The 17,037-nt window shown below is 38.3% G+C and overlaps 4 protein-coding genes across 4 annotated transcripts in view; 3 read left to right on the top strand and 1 right to left on the bottom strand.

Moving 5' to 3' along the window:
• Nucleotides 1-331: 331 nt before the first annotated feature.
• On the top strand, nt 332-1,207 carry LOC138023486 (uncharacterized protein PF3D7_1120000-like). Its single transcript, XM_068870485.1, has one exon. The coding sequence runs from the start codon at nt 332-334 to the stop codon at nt 1,205-1,207; it is 876 nt and encodes a 291-aa protein (XP_068726586.1).
• Nucleotides 1,208-7,162: 5,955 nt separating this feature from the next.
• Nucleotides 7,163-9,681, bottom strand: LOC138023484 (uncharacterized). Its single transcript, XM_068870484.1, has 2 exons — nt 8,901-9,681; nt 7,163-7,197 (listed from the first exon to the last, which is right to left on the bottom strand). Exons 1-2 carry the CDS (start codon nt 9,679-9,681, stop codon nt 7,163-7,165), a joined length of 816 nt encoding a protein of 271 aa, XP_068726585.1.
• A 132-nt stretch (nt 9,682-9,813) lies between these two features.
• Nucleotides 9,814-17,037, top strand: part of LOC138023483 (lactadherin-like) — a 36,126-nt gene continuing 28,902 nt past the window's right edge. The window contains exon 1 of the mRNA XM_068870483.1: nt 9,814-10,118. Within this exon, the coding sequence (XP_068726584.1) occupies nt 9,834-10,118 (285 nt within the window). The 5' untranslated portion in view covers nt 9,814-9,833. The remainder of the gene's footprint in view (nt 10,119-17,037) is intronic.
• Nucleotides 12,993-13,574, top strand: LOC138024773 (uncharacterized). Its single transcript, XM_068871962.1, has one exon. It carries the CDS (start codon nt 12,993-12,995, stop codon nt 13,572-13,574), a length of 582 nt encoding a protein of 193 aa, XP_068728063.1.

The raw sequence follows: 17,037 nt of genomic DNA, 5'->3' as shown, positions 1-17,037 counted from the left end.
CCTGGTATCTTATCAAATGTCAAATGGGACAAATAGTGCAGAAACTGTATTGGCATGTCGGAAAACATTTCGTAGGCCTACCCACATAGGAAACAGAAAGCACAATAAAAATGATAGGTGTCAAAAGAGCCCGACTACCGAATACTTTTTACTGGTATTGCATGGTATTCCAGACTAAGAATAATAATAATAATAATAATAAAAATAATAATAATAATAATAATAATAATAATAATAATAATGATCGGTAACAGGACTTGAAGTGGTAGTGAATTTTGTCTAATGGCGGACAGCAGCATGTTTTCGTAGTCCGCCTTATATTCCCCGCTGAATGGGTGATACGGAAAACAAAGGAAAGGAAGGGCAAATAACTTACTATTTCCCAGGTAAAAAAGTGGAAAGAAGCAGTGATAATAGCTCTCCGGAATCCGAGAAGCCGCCTGCAAAATCTGTGAAATTTGCAAAATCCAACATGGCGGAACTAGATGAGATATGGAAAGTTCTAAACAACATCAAGGAAAACACAAACAAACTGCTAGAAGAAAACAAAGTCATTCGTGAACAATACAATGAGCTTCAGAAGTCACTGGAGTTCCATATAAATAAAATGGAGGAGCTAGCGACTGAGAATAAAGATCTCAAGAGAGATGTGAAGTCCTTGAAGGAAACCTTAAGCAAAGCTAACCAAGAGCGGGATCAGTTGTATGCCGACTTGGGGACAGCGATTAATCAAATTGACGATCTCGAACAATACACCCGCAAACACAATTTGGAAATACACGGTATACCGGAGAAAACAGAGGAAAACCTAGCTGAACAAGTTATTAAACTGGCAAATGCTCTCAATGTTACCATTCGAAGCGATAATATCGACATTTGCAACAGAATGTTTACAGGCAGGAACGTAAGCAAACCCAGGCCGATTATTGTTAGATTCAAGTCATATCGCACAAAGAAGGAGTTATATGGAGTTCGCAAAAGTCTAAAGAATCAAAGTATGAGCCAGATTTTTCAAGGTGCTGGCATTGTGTACATTAACGAAAATTTGACAAGAATGCGCCGTCAACTCTTTGCAAAAGTCTGGAAGCGCAAGAAGTCGGAGCAGTGGCACAGTGCTTGGGCAATGGACGGTAAAATCTTTATGAAATTATCAATAGGTGACCATCCAGTTAGAATTTATAGTCAGGAGGATTTAGATAACATTTAAATTTGTTAGTCTTTTTTTTTTCTCTCTCTCTCTCTTCGCTAAAGGTTGTAGCCATAAGAGTTTGGTTAACTCTTAGTCACTCTTTTCGTCCGAACTCGCTTACAATCAAAGTTTGTGGCTTTTTCCTTTTCATTTGCTGTCTTTCAACTCTTAAAATTTGAATCCTAACTTATTCGCGGGGAATTGTGGAGGAGAACATCCCAATTAAACTAACATAAATCTTGGTGTATTACAACAATTTCTCCTCCATACAGGAAGCCTCATAACGGCTTAATCTGTGTACGCTTTTGGTTGTTTTAGTGTGTGTAATGTTCCTTTGTAGTATTTTGGTCTGGCACACCTTTTGGATGAAGCGTATTTGTTTGCGGCATTGCAAGTGTCGGAGCTAAAGTGTACATGTTTTGATGAACCTAAAATGTATTTCTCTTAATATAAGAGGTATAAACAAGGCGATCAAACGCAGAAATTTATTTCGGTGGCTTCACAACGGCAAATATGATGTAATTTTTTTACAAGAAACCTACAGTGATAAAACAATTGAAAACGGAACTTCAAGCCCGATAAGATAAAACGTCAAACATTAGTACTTCCTGTGGACAAAGGCGGTCTTAATATGGTTAATTACACCATATTAGGTAAATCTCTTAAAGCAGCCTGGGTCAAACGCCTTTGTGAAGCTGAAGGTAGTAAACGGTGCTCCGTCTTCTTCTCTGCTACAGCTCAATACGGGGGTCGATTTATCTTTGAATGTAATTTTGACACACGCGACTTAAATTTGACCTCACGCGTGCCAAGCTTTTACAGAGAAATATTGACTGTTTGGCAGGAGTTGCACTCTAAGAACCCCTCCACGACTATGGAATATCTACACGAAATTATTTGGAACAACCGGTTCATAAGAATAGATGGGAAACCAGTGTTTTACTTGTCATGGTATAGAAAAGGGGTAACTAAAATTCACCATCTTTTAAACGAAAGAGGAACCTTTTTATCGAGACCCGATTTTCAAAGAAAATATGGTTTGTCAGTGAACTTCCTAACTTATAATGGTATTCTTGCTGCGATCCCCGATGAATGGAAAAAATCAATTCTTAATTCAGAACTTCTTGATAACCGTGAGGGACACAACCTCACGTCCGCGAACGTCACGGCCAAAACCGCCCGTAAAATGTTTGTGCTGAAATTGTTTAAACCCCCGAACGTAGAAAGGAAACTAGTAGAACAAAATATCTCGACTAAAGCTGTCTATGAATTACCCTTCAAGGTCACAATGGAAAACAAACTTAGATGTTTTCAATATAAGGTGGTACATAACATTCTACCTACTAACAGTAATCTTTACAAAATGAAATTGAGAACATCTCTCCCTTATGAGAATTTAGTTCACCTTTTATATGAATGCCCCAGTATTCAAATTTTTTGGCAAAGGGTAATTAGCTGGTGGAACGAAAAGAGATTGGAAAATGTCACCTTAAGTACTTCGGATATTTTGTACGGCTATAAGCCTGAATCAAATATTTTTCAAGCGCTCAATCATTATGTTATTATTGCAAAGTACCACATCTTTCTTTCATGGTTAAATAAAACCTCTCCCAGTTTTGAAATTTTCTGCGTTTTACTTAATGAAAAGATTCTTTGTGAACGTACGATTGCTTTTAAAAGTAACACATTGGGAAAATTCAGAGCAAAATGGGGAACACTATGTGCATGAGCTGTGCCAAATATCTTTGTCCCAGGGGATGTGCCACTCCTACTCTTATGTTTCTATTTGTAAAATAATTGTAGGATATGTGTTAATATTGTAAGTTAAATAAGTAATTGTATTGTTTTGGAGAGTAAATTATGTAAATTGTAGTATTGTAAGTTGCATTTATAATTGCATCGTTTTGTTAAGTAGTGCAAGTAGTTATCTCTGCTGTAATTTGTAGTTGTATTATTGTTGTAAATTTGGTTAGGAAATGTACAAGCGTAGTATTGTAAAAAAAATTGCTAAGCTGTGAAAATAAAGCAAAAAAAAAAATAATAATAATGATGATGATGATGGTGGTGATGATGATGATGATGATAATGATAATGATAATAATAATAATAATAATAATAATATAATGATAATAATCATTATAATAATAATAATGATAATAATAATAATCAGTTTAGCTCATCGAGTGTTTGTTACCCTTTATCTACTGCATTAATAAAAAAAATGGTTCCAAATGTTAGTTAGTCCTGTTCCGGGACTCCCTCTTACCCCGCCCTGAAAATGGGCCTGGAACCCAGGCGGGAAAAGAGAGAGTCCTGTATTACTTGCAAGCGCATGCTCGGAACGAGCCAATCAGATTGCAAAAAATAGAACAAAGGAGACTTTTGTCTGATTGGCTGTTGAAAATTGTAGCATCCAGTTTCCAAACCGCGCGCTTTGATGTAAACAAAGATGGCCTTCGAAGCGATGATTTCAACTTGTGCTTCTTCCATCGTTCGTTTTATACCTTGAAGGCGGTCTCTTAAACCTCAAATGGCGGGATTTTTTTCTTTATTCACGCTTTTTGTAAGCAATCCTTTTAGTTTGCTGGGGGAAGCAACGCTCTTTTAGAGTAAGCTCAATATTACAAGTTCACAGCTTTTATTTCTCCATGCAAGTGGACGTATGGCAGCAAATGCGCCAAGTGTGAAAACCCGATCAAAGTCCTTCGTTGGGAAGAGTGTGCTATCTGCAGAAAATGTTACAAGGAGGTTAAGCGAAATCCTCGATCTCGAAGGCTTCGATTCAATCTAAAGTAGAATTCGAATGCTCGTACAGCGAATCAATGGAAGAAGCTCGAGGTATGTGTTGAGTCATCGTTTAGCATTATCAGATGTTTTGAATTCTCTTAAAGAACATCTTTTTTCAATATTATCGCGACAGATGCGTCGGGCGGAATTCGTCTACTGTGAGGCGAAAGATGAATTCTTGCTTAGTTCACTGCGTTTATTTGACTTGCATATGCGAACACTCTCAAGGCATGTACATACTAACTTAAACATTTAACGTTCTTTTATTCAATGAAATCGAGATAGTATTCATAATTACATAGTAATCATAAGGGTATACTTGATTTTAAAAAAATTGCTAAAAGGGATCAATTAGTACATAAGAACTTATTACTTTATTGGATAATAGGGAAGATATCTGTTTATGAACATTGCTTTTGTTATTGAAATGTGTCAACCACAAGAACAAAAGATCCTTTGTTTCGACAGCCAGTGAGGCTCTGGTTGGCACATTAATGACAATAGGTGACGTAGACGCTATCTTTTCCTATTTTATCCTTGATTAATTGTGACTCCTTCAAGTCTTATTTATGCTACCAGCAAATTATTATTGAAAAGTACGGTCATGATAATGTTTTCAAGAAATCTATACATTAGTTTAAGTAAAGAATGAACGGTAGTTACCGCCATAGGGGTTTCAGGTTATACTGGAGTGAAGTTTTGTGAATTGGTTCTAATTGCGGAGGTAAAAATTGCGCTTGACCCTCTTTTGATTAAATTTATGCAAATTTTAAAATGTGCATTTTAATGTGTGATGTCTGGAAATATATAAACCAGGGCAGAGGGCTTGTCTTCTGTGTAATTTTTAAATTAAGAAGGGCAGTGTCATTTCAAATTCAAGGCGAAGCAGATTTTTGTTGATTTGACACTGACAGGATATTATTAAAGTGCCCCTGTGACCAAAAAATCAATTCATATTTTTCTTTGGATTTTAAAACTATGTTAACAAAACACTAAGTGACCCACGTTTTAAGCCTTGATTTCAAAAAGACACCTCTTTATTTTAACTGTAATTTTCCTATTTAATGGTCCGCCATTACTAACATCATGTTCTTGAGAGAGCTGGATCGAGGAGAAAATGACGTCAAAGGCTCACTAGTTTAAGAATGCAATACATGTGTACGCCGCAGAATTAATATGCAGCACGGGGGTTTTGGGCTTTCAGACTTTTAAACTCACGCTTTGCATATATAATAAGCTGCGTTCACACACTGAAATTTTAAGCTAGTGAGCCTCTGACGTCACTTTTCCCTGGATCCAACCGTCTGAGGTCCAATCGGTCAGTTTTGAATGTGAGTAATGGCGGACCGTGAAATCCAAAACTTACACTCAAAGTAAACGGCCTTTGGATAAAAATCAAAGCTCAAAATTTTGCCAGTCAGGTGTTAAGTAAATACACTTTTAAAATCTGAAGGAAAAAAAGGAGTGGTTTTTTTTTTATCACAGTGGCACTTTAACTGCTTGCAGTATGATGTTAACATTCCATGCTCATTCATTTTCACTGCAGAGAATATAATGTGAATTTATCTTAATCTGGAGGAAATGCTCTGAATGTACAGCCGCTGATCTTAAATGCTTTTGGCACATCAATTATTCAGGATTTAAAGTAAATACATCAGTAATATTACTGTATCAGTTAGCGAACCAGTATTAAACAGCTATTGTTTTAAAAATTTGTTCATTTAGCTATCATATCATTAATGTCCCCATATTGAAACTTGGTTTCAACATTGTCAATGAATTAATTGGTATACATTAATTTTGCATGATGGAACATTATGCACCATTGTTTGTTCATTACATTTATATTTTACTTTATTCTTGGTGTAGGGCAACTTGTAGTATAAACTGCAAAAAACATGGAAATATCAAAGAGAAAGTGTACCACAATATGGCTGTTTAGAGGGGACAAAATATTAAATTGACCTTTTTTGGTGTCATTCCTTGCACATAAAAAATCACATGTACTATGATTGTGCACAAAAAAATGAAATAAATACATGTATTGCATTTATATTATTTATTAAGAACTTTTTTATCTTTCTAACATCATTGAGCAATGCACACTAAAGAAATAAATGGTTGTAGCTGGATAAATGAATGGATAAAATATAAACTGGATGGCCCAAAGCACTAGCCCATGATGTTGACATTTTTAAAATAAACATTCTATACAAATATGTTTATTTACTTATCATGAAAATCTTACTACACAGTTTGTAAAAACATAATTTTCAATCAAGTAAGAAAGATATAACTTGAAAATTGGAGAACAGAGTTGTCAGTGATAAATGAAATGAGTGTATACATGTATTTGAATTGTGGGTTTTAGACAAAAGAGAGAAGTGATCCTCACACTTATCTGGACAATTAAGCAAATTATTGTTGTCTGCAGACACCTAAAAGATTCAGGTGGTTCAATGAGATTTACCACTTGAGCTACAAAGCCACTCAAGGACAAAGGACTGAGTGGCTTCACAAGAGCAACATTGGGAGGATTATTATTATTACTGAAAAGTGGAAACCAGTGTTACTATGTCAGTAGTTTAACCATGTATTATCTAGACTGTCAATAGTTTAGAGCTTCTAGTTAAGAGTATTTCATATCTATTGAAAGCTGAAGTGTTAATGATATTAACAATATGCTTAACTTAGGTGTAAAAATTTATCAGTTGGAAAATGGCAACTGAATGGATATCCTGTTCGATAGATTGAGTACTATTTGAAGTCAATAATTAACAATTATTCGCCAAAGGTTAGGTGAAAATTGGTAAATAATTGTTCTAGGATAATCATATAAGTGATCATTTGAAAAATATTCAAAGTTAAAATGGGGCAAGTACTTCAATGACACTGGAAAGGCAGGTGGATGTAGATCAGAGGGTTGGGCACGAGGTTCGAGATATTAAAGACCATGCACTTTGCAAGGCTTCGAAAGAATCTAAATGAAACAAGTGCACTGAGATATTGTCATTCACAATCAAAGGGACAAACTATTTTCACAAATATTGACAGTCTTAGGTGTCACTCCCCAATCTAAAGGACACAGCACAATGAGCTCTGCTGATGATGTTGAAATCATGTTCAGGGAATTGTCCCAGCGAGATGTATTTAGTAAAATTCCAGGACGACGTCACTCTACATTTCCTAACCACCCTCAAAACCTCTTGTTGTGTCTTGACCTGGGAGAATTGAAGAGGTGGATGACAAAATTGGTCAAAAAAATTTCCAATGGTCAATATTTGTATGGTGGGCCAGAAATTGATTCTGATCAATCTGGTTCTGATGTTTTATATAATTACATAGGGTATCCAAACTAAACTCCTAAGACAATATGGAATCACAGTTTCAATAATTACTGTGCACCTCAAATATCAATACACTGGATCAGTGCGGTCATCATATAACTAGAAATTGTAGATCGAGAGAAGTAATGATCAATAAACAAGAGTTCCAGCAGGAGATTTATTAGTAATTGCTGAGCGATTCACATCCACAACCAACAGTTTTATACTTACAACTGTAACACACAGTAGGCCTCGTTAACAGCCATGCGTACGAAATTTTTTTGCAATTTCAGCAGCTGTTTCTTCGTAAAGACTCTCGGGAGAGCATATCAAAATTTGATATTTGTCTGAGCCAAAATCATGTTCAGTTGGGAATTCACCGTGAAGTTTCAGGTTAAGGGACTCACGATTAGAAGGACTGATATAGAACTACATTGTAACATCGCACTCGGATCGAAAAAAATCACAAACATAAGGAACTTCAACGTAACAAACAGACTTGCCAACTCCTGTTGCTTCTTTAACAAAAACATCATTTACATTTACATTTACATCTACATGTATTAGGTCGGTAAGAACCGTTCGGTTATCACACCAACCAACATCATTACCGATATAACGACTGCATGGATAGCTTGAAGTTTTTCCGCCTTGGGCACAAAGTTAAACTGACATTTCTCAGATGCAAAAGCGAATGGCACCGGAAACTTGGCAGCATAAATTTCCTGTCACATTATCCGCCATGTTTCCAGTATAAAAACACTCCAAATAAACTATGCCCAAATTAGGAATCTCTTTCCAAATATGGTTTTTCCCCCAGTTTTGGGGGAAAAAATGGCGTCGTTCCGAGCATGCGCTTGCAAGAAATACAGGACTCTTTCGTAAATACTTTTGTTCTTGGGCCATCGTAGTTTGATCAAAAATAAGACACAAACAGCAGTGATAAACATATTCAACTTGCTCATTTTGATTATGACCTGAAGTTTCGTATGTGCTCTATACACATTTTCAAAAGTAACCATTGAAATTTAAAACAGCTATTTATATATAACAAAGCGGATGAGGGGACTGGAACCTAGATTAAGCAAATAATTAACAGTAAAATATATAATAATAATAATAATAATAATAATAATAATAATAAAGAAAAGATTAATAAAGCATCAGCTTTTCACTTCCGACGTTGACATTGAAAGCTGGCTCAAGTTCTTGAATAAAGAAGGTCTCTTTTATTTTACAATGATAGTCTGTTTTGCCCTTCGCTAAAATATCAAAATGATCCCACTTGATGTTATGTCCAGTGGCCTTGACGTGGTCAGCAATGGCTGAAGTATTGTCATTTTTAGCTAGGGCCTTAAAATGTTCGGTTTTTCTATCGTGAAGCCGCCGTTTAGTTTTACCGATGTAAAAACCATTACAATCCCAACAATGTGCTCTGTAAATAACTCTGGATTGTTGTGAACGATTAATACGGTCCTTGTAAGGAAAGAAAGATGTGATACATCGAGTGCTCTGAAAAACAATCTTAAGGTTAACACAAGAGTAGAATTTGTACACACAAGATTTCAGGCGTTTAGCGACTTGGTTGCTTTGCAAACCTAAGTAGGGAAGTAGGATAACAATATCTTTCTTAGGAACTGTAGATACTGGATCGCTATGCTGATGTTGTCTGTTTTTGTTCAAAACATCGTTGATATGATAGTTGATTATGCCTTGTGGGTAGCCGTTCTGAAGAAGGAGTTTTCGAAGATCATTGAGGGCAGATTGTAGCAAGGAGCCAGATGAACAAAGACGGTGGTAGCGATAAGTGAGGGAGCGGATGAGGTTTATTTTGTACTTTCGTGGAGTGAAGGAATCCCATTTCGTGTAGAGGCCTGTGAAAGTTTTCTTTCGGTAGATGGATGTCGTGAAGGCGTTGTTTTGATGACGTGTGACAAGAATGTCCAAAAACGGAATTGCATTGTTATGTTCAAATTCAATGGTAAATTTAATATTGCGATGACAGCCGTTCAAATAGTGCAAAAAGTCATTTGCACTGCCTTTGTTGTGGAACATGATAAATGTCTCATCAACGTGACGATTCCAAAATAAAGGACTAACTGTGGCGTTCAGCAACCACTTTTCTTCAAAAGCACACATAAAAATGTTGGCTAAGACAGGGCCCAATGGTGAACCCATGGCAACACCATCGATTTGGTCGTAGTATTTACCATCAAAAAGAAAGTGGCTCTTCTTGGTGGCAAATTCCAATAGCTTGCGTAAAACAACCCTGGGTAAAGCTGGAGGATCAGCAAGAGAAAACAATTTGTCTAGACAAATGCTTAGTGTTTTCTCGAGTGACACATTTGTAAATAGGGAGCAGACATCCAAACAGCACATTATTCCATTCTTAAAAAAATAAATAAATGTTAGTTTATTTGGGAAAAGAACAAAAAGAGTGAGTGTTGTTTTCCGCCAGAGAGTTTTCAACTGTAACCTAAACTGCAATTGTTTATTTAAACGTAGGAGACTGTATTGATTGGGATCTAGGAATGGAAAACGGGTTAATACCAGATGAAAGGATAACGGCCTCCATCTCCTACTCGAATCCAGCCAGTTTGGGTAGATTGAATGACGTAAGAGGATCATGGTGTGCTCGTGGGGATAATGCTAGCAAGTATCTGCAGGTTGACCTACAGTCGCTTCATGTAATCTGTGCTGTGTCCACTCAAGGGGATGGGGACAACAAGGCTCCTTACTTTGTGAAGAAGTATACCTTACAGTCATCTATAGACAGTAAAGCATGGACAAATTACAAAGAAAATGGACGTGTTAAGGTGAGTTACAAAGTCGATATACCAAGGCATAAAAGTTTGAGCCGGTGGACATTTAGTTTATAATCAATAATTACATCATGTCAGTACAAGATTGAATAACGTCATGCAGATTATAACGAAAGTGCGATTACTTTGTTGTTCGTCAGCGTAATTGGTTTTGAGGTAGAACACAGTTAAAAGGTTTTTCCTCCACAAAAAACTAATTAAATTGAAGACAAAATTAAAGGGATCGGCGCAGGCCAAAACCAACATTGTGTTCATGCTGAAGGAAGTGAACTTTGTTCAACGTTTTCCTTCAAAGAAGGCTTCACCGAGAATACATTTAACCAGGAGTGAAAGACAATTCACTGCCTCCATTTGTCTTGTTGTTTGTAATTACACTCAATGGATAATAAACGACAACCTGATAGTCTTCGGTAGAGTCTTTTTTTACAGATATGTTCACCTTTCTTGTTTAATGCTGGAATTTCTAGCGTTTGAATGGTAACGAATAAGCATGAAAATGAATTTTTCTTTGTCACAAGAGCGAGAGGGCCTGGGTTACAGAGGTTGTAAGTGAGGGATTATAGGTAGTAACTTAAGTGTATCTAAGCAAGGCATAGCACGTGATTAGTCATTCGAGGCCGACACCTATTACCCACGATTTTCGAGATGTTAAACGTATATTTAAGTTTCATTTTGTTTTAATTGTACACATTTATCTGTTATGCAATTCTTAGTTTGCACTCACGTGATTAGACGGCCATGTTGGTGCACAAAACAAAAGTAAAATGTCGCTCGCGTTTTGTATAATAATAGAGACAAATTCCCAAAAGACGTTTTTTACACCATCACGGCCGTCATGACGTCCGAAGTATTTACGGCACTGAATTTGGTTCGGGGAGGATACGTTTCCACTTTTTTCCACAGGGTTTTTGGTTTTTGCATCCGCCAATGCCGCTAGTTTGTGAATTGGATATCCTTTCCTTGCTGTATTGTGATTGAAATGTGTTTAGTCAATTTATGTGCGCCCAATAGATGTGGCTTTTTCGAATACTCGTGTTTGTAATGTTAAGACGGTGTGCGGCCTAAACGTCCAAAGTAAACCTAATCGTATATTTCTCTCGTGTCTGTTGCGCAGTGAAACTGGAAGTTATGTTTAGTCGTTTAGTTATAGATCTCAATTATAATATTAACAGTATGCAAATTTTTTATGATGCATAAGTGGTAAGAAAAAGAAGAAAAATATTTGACCTGTTGTTCTCATATCACAAGCAAGTGATAACTTGTATTCCTTCTTTGCTATTCATTGGCATACTTTACACTTAAGGTGCTCAAACCAGTTTCAACACTTGAAAGAAACGTTCTTATTAGAAGAATTCACACTACAAGACTTTATCACTTAACAGCAATGTTATGGTACCATATCAAACACCAATTATTGCTGAAAAAGACTCGGTCATTTTTGTGACGTAAAAAGTTAACGAGGCAACAGCTACTCATATCTCAAAAACGAACTCAGTGACCCCCATTTTGTATTTCTGAAATGTAATCAGCATGCCAGAATGAAACTTTCCGCATTCACAAATGAGCTCCGTGATTTCAGTCATTTTATTCCTAACTGGGGCTCTTATTTGTGCAAAGAACTCTTCGAGCGGATGTCTAAAGCCATCTTCAAGTGATGGAAAATGTATTTGGGTATGATACATGGCAATTTTCAAGAGATTTCTGGCTTCCAACATCTTCGAGCTGGCTATTCAGTGCAAACTTGGATTTTATTCATAACGGGGGCGTTGTTACAGAGCTATTGTGTTCACGGCCTTGGCATGCAAACATTTTCTCCATTGTTTGCGCCAACTCATCTTCGTTTAATGGACCACTGAACATCAAACTATTGTGTTCACGGCCTTGGCATGCAAACATTTTCTCCATTGTTTGCGCCAACTCATCTTCGTTTAATGTATTACTGAACATTAAACTGAGGCGATAAAGGAGGGTCTCAATGGGGGTGTAGCAAACACGGTACACGGTTAAAAATTTCGCGATTTCACGGTGCACGCTTAATTTTTACATCAAATAATTGTTCAGAGTTTAGGAAAAGCTACAAACAACACGGTTATCTGGACAAAGTAATTCACGACACACGGTTATTTTTTTCCCTTTTTCACGACACACGGTTAATTTTTTGGACGTTTCACGCCACACGCTTAACCCCATTGAGACCCTCATAAAGGAGACCTACTACCTACATGTGCCTACTATGCTAATTCAGTGGCGACTTTTCATATTGTATTGGATGTTGGTGATTTGGTATTTAAACTTAATCCGGGCCCCACAGGAAATGCTCACATAACCTCCATTGTTTCGTCGCGAATTGAGGGCCGTGCTCATCCGTGCAGGAAGCCAGCACGTGACACACTTATAAGTGTTGAGCGTAATGCCATCTTTGGTAACCTGGACAGTTACAGTTATGTAGTTTGAATGCAAGATCATTAAGGAAGAAATCATCGGCTTTTGTGGACCTGGTATGTGATCTGAGAGCTGAGTTGTTTACGATATGCGAGTCCTGGCTCAATGATCTTGATTCTGCGATTTTAAGTGAGCTCACTCTATTCCAGTTATTCGTAGGGGTGGCGGGACTGCGCTATTATATCTTGACTGTCTTGATGTAAACAAAGTGTTTTCAGCCGATCGGTCTTCTTTTGAAGTGTCGGAATGGCTTGTGAAGTTCGGAACTGTTCGTCTGCGAGTTGCAATTGTCATCGTGTATAGACCAACATACTCTGCGGATCATCCCGTGACTACGAGTGTTTTCTTTCATGACTTCTCGGACAACTCGAGTCATTAGTTATGTGTAATGAGTTACTGTTAATATGTGGCGACTTAAATATTCACATGGACGTTCCGTCAGATGCTGACACCATCCGGCTCAAGGACCTGTTGAACTCTATGGGTCTGGTCCAGCATGTTAAACGACCCACTCACATACATGGCCACACCTTGGACTTAATTATCACACGGCAGGCCGATGGTATTGTGGATGGTGAGCCCCTTCCGGAGAGAGATTTCTCTGACCATGCTACCGTGATATGTCTGCGCCATATGTCTGCGCCAAGAATTAAGCATGCTGAATACAGGAAACTCAAATCAATTGACATAACCAAGTTGAGAGAAGCTATTCGTAACTCCCAGCTACATCAAGACCCGCCTGATGATTTGAACATGCTGCTCGACTGTTATAACGCGACTTTAAAATCGCTATTAGACGAACACGCGCCGGTTTGTTCTCGTCATGTCATCACTCGACCCAGGCCCCCATTGTTTAATGATAACATAATTCAGGCTCGAAGGGACAGGAGGAAGGCCGAGAGAAGATGGAGGAGAACTGGACGCTCATCAGATCTAGTAGTATTCAAAGTTAAGCGTAATTATGTTGTACATCTGATGAACGAAGCTAGGTGTACTCATTACAGGTAATTTATTGACAAGAACAGTTCGGACCAATCAAAGCTGTTCCGGGCTAGTAAGAGTCTATTAAATCTGCAAGAGGACAAGTCTCTTCCACCACATACTAACGCCTCTGTTCTCGCAAATGAGATGGGTGAATACTTCATCCATAAAGTAGTTGCTATAAGATCAAAGTTAGCCGGTGACGCGGTCCCTCATGCGGTTTCTACTGAGTGTGCGCCTCAAAGGTTCGTCGAGTACTGATGACGTTGTCACGCTATCAGAGTTTCAACCTCTCTCTGAGGAGGCTGTAAGGAAGATGGCTGTGGCTTCCATGAAGACATGTGCTCTGGACCCTTTCCCGTCATCCATCTTGTTGCTTTGTATTGAGGAGCTACTTCCAGTCATTACTAGGATGTTGAACATATCATTAGAGCATGGTTACTTCGCTGACAAATGGAAAAAGGCATTAGTACATCCTCTGCTCAAAACTCTGGTCTTCAATTGATAAACAAGAACTTTCGGCCTGTGAGTAACTTACAGTTCACGTCCAAACTTACAGAGAAGGCGGTCGCTGTACAATTACAGGAGCACATGTGAGTCAATGGTTTGTTTCCAGAATTGCAAAGTGCTTACCGCCAAAATCATAGCACTGAGACCGCACTACTTAAGGTGAAGAACGATCTCCTAATGGCGATGGATAAAGGTCAAGTTACGTTGTTGGTGCTTCTCGACTTAACCTCTGCATTCGACACCGTCGAACATGAGATCCTTCTGGGTCGATTGAGGTCAACAGTTGGGTTGCGCGGGAAAGTACTTTCATGGTTTGAGAGTTACTTTGAGGGCAGGTCGCAGAAGGTGTCGATTAACGGGACTCTCTCAAAGACATTTGATTTGATGTGTAGAGTCCCCCAAGGGTCATGCCTGGGCCCGCTTTTGTTTACCATCTATGTGAGTAAGCTGTTTCAGATATTAAAACACCATCTGCCCTCCGTTCACACATATGCGGACGACACACAGTTGTATTTGTCATTTAAGCCATCTGACACTTTCAGTGAAGTTGAAGCTGTATCTGCCATGCAGAAGTGCATCTGTGATGTCCGAGCATGGATGAGAGAGGATCAGCTTATGCTCAATGATGACAAGACTGAGTTCCTGATTATAGGTACTCGCCAGCAGCTCTCAAAAGTTTCAATCCAAAGCATCAATGTTGGACAGGCTGAAGTCTCTCCTGTAGTCCCTGCGCGTAATACAGGCACATGCTTTGATACCCATCTAGATATGGGAACTCATATTACAAAGACATGTAGCAGCCCCTTCTATTACTTGTACAACATTTATTTGTTTACTTATTTATTGATTTATTTATTTTTATTTCGCCATACAACAAAAAATAATTACAAGAAAAGAAATGTACTTATAACTTGAAATAAAATAAGTAAGTTACTAAAGAACAATTCACAACAGACGTCATATTAGAAAATATCTGTCCAGAGAATCAACTGAAAAACTAGTACATGCTTTTATTAGTAGCAGATTGGACTATTGTAATAGCCTTTTATATAGAATCCCGGAATATCAAACTAGGAAACTGCAACGTGTTATGATTGCAAGTGCAAGACTTATTTATCGCGCGCCCAAGTTCTGTCAAATAACACCTCTGCTCGCTCGCAGAATTACATTGGTTACCAATGCGCGCCAGAATACATTATAAGATACTTCTGATAACTTATAAAATGTTGCACGGTCATGCGCCTAAGTACCTTTCAGACCTAATTAGCATTCAACAGCCTTCGTGCGATAGCTTAAGACGTAATGACAATGATCCCTTGCTTAAAATACCAATTGCGAAAACAAAGAAAACAATGGGTGACAGAGCATTTCAGATTGCTGCTCCCCTTTTATGGAACAAGTTACCTAGGTCTGCACGGGAAGCAAGGAACTTAGAAGGCTGTAAAAATAACCTGAATATATCTTAAAAGTTCGTATCTACATATATCGATCTATATATAAGAGAATTAAAAGGTTAACTTCGATTCTTAAAAAGGTAGAAATGTGAAATGTATCTCTTCAGACCTATTAAAACAATAATATTAAAGCATCTAAGACGATCCTAAATAATTGTTCTGTTGTCTCTGACTTGAGTTAGTATCTGCTTATGTTAACACTTTGAAAGATCTCGCAATGTGCAGACTTTCAGACAAAACGACCTTCTGCATTTTCAACAATACTTCTTTGCCCCTTTAACTCCTACAAGACTTCGGATGGTGTTCACCAGTTCCTCACTGTATCCTCCTAACACGTCCATTACGATGTTAAACTGTTTCACTTGATGTCCAGGAAGCTGCCTCTTCAATTCCAGTCGTAATGGGGCATACTTTTGCGTCTTCTCGCAGCTCTTGATCTCCCTGTTATTCATCCAAGGACAGCTCATCTCCAGAAAGATGACAGATTTTGCTGTGCTATCCACTATTCGGACATCAATTCCGTTAGCTCTCACCGTCACATGATCTGCAGAAACAGGGTCATCCCAGAAGGCTTGCGCTCGGTCATTTTGATAGACAGGTTTAGGCTCGCTAAGTGAATACCATGGCGGTACACTGTCCATTAGGTCTAGGCTGTACAACATCTCAAAAAAAATTACTTTCAACACCGCATTATGCCGTTGCAGATATTTGGCCTGCGCAAGCGCAGAGCAACCAGCTAACACGTGGGCCACCGTCTCAGCTGCCTTTCCACATAAACGGCACATAATCTGGTCTGACCCCGTTCTTGTCTTCTTACTCTGGTACACTCTGGTGGGAAGTAACTGTTCGTACAGCTCAAACACGCCAGCGATAACATATGTCGGGCATGTCCTCCATTGCCACAGCCAACTAAAGCTATGGGATTGTCGGACATCCCCTGTTCCATAGCCTTCTTGTTCTTCCTCCCATCAAGAAGCAATCAACTTTCCCTGCCAAGCTTGGCCTGATACCTGATCTTTCAATTTCTTCTGCTGTGCGCTTCTTAGCGTTTGCTTGATGTTTGACTCTTTCACTACTTCACCTTCCTCCGTGCAGCACATTGGGGAAGGGTATGTAAATAATTGCTGGGCAAAGAATTGTGTCGTTTATCTGCATCAAACCGAAGATTCTCGTCCAATTTTGTTAAGTCTTCTGCCCATTTAGAGAACTTTGCGGAACTGCAAGGCTTTCCTTTGAGCTCAGTAACCTCTATTATCGTGTTTAGCTTACATGTTTTCTTGTTTCTATAATGTCTAGTGACTCTAATTTATTATCTGTCCTTCCCGTTTGTTAACGACTCTGCGCACACTTTGATATCGTACTATTTTACTTGACGATTCACTGAAGGGATAAACGGAGCACATGAGATTACAAGGAAAGGTATTAATAGAAATCCAAGGCAAAACGAATTCAGAAAAAACCGGACACTTACAAGATGTGTGCGGCTCTCCGGATTACAGAAACGGTTTTTCATACAACATGAACAA

The sequence above is a fragment of the Montipora capricornis genome, chromosome 11, assembly GCF_036669925.1.
Source record: "Montipora capricornis isolate CH-2021 chromosome 11, ASM3666992v2, whole genome shotgun sequence".
NCBI classification, from domain to species: domain Eukaryota; kingdom Metazoa; phylum Cnidaria; class Anthozoa; order Scleractinia; family Acroporidae; genus Montipora; species Montipora capricornis.
The sequence above is the reverse complement of the archived record's forward strand: the minus strand, read 5'-3'. Positions and strand labels throughout refer to the sequence as shown.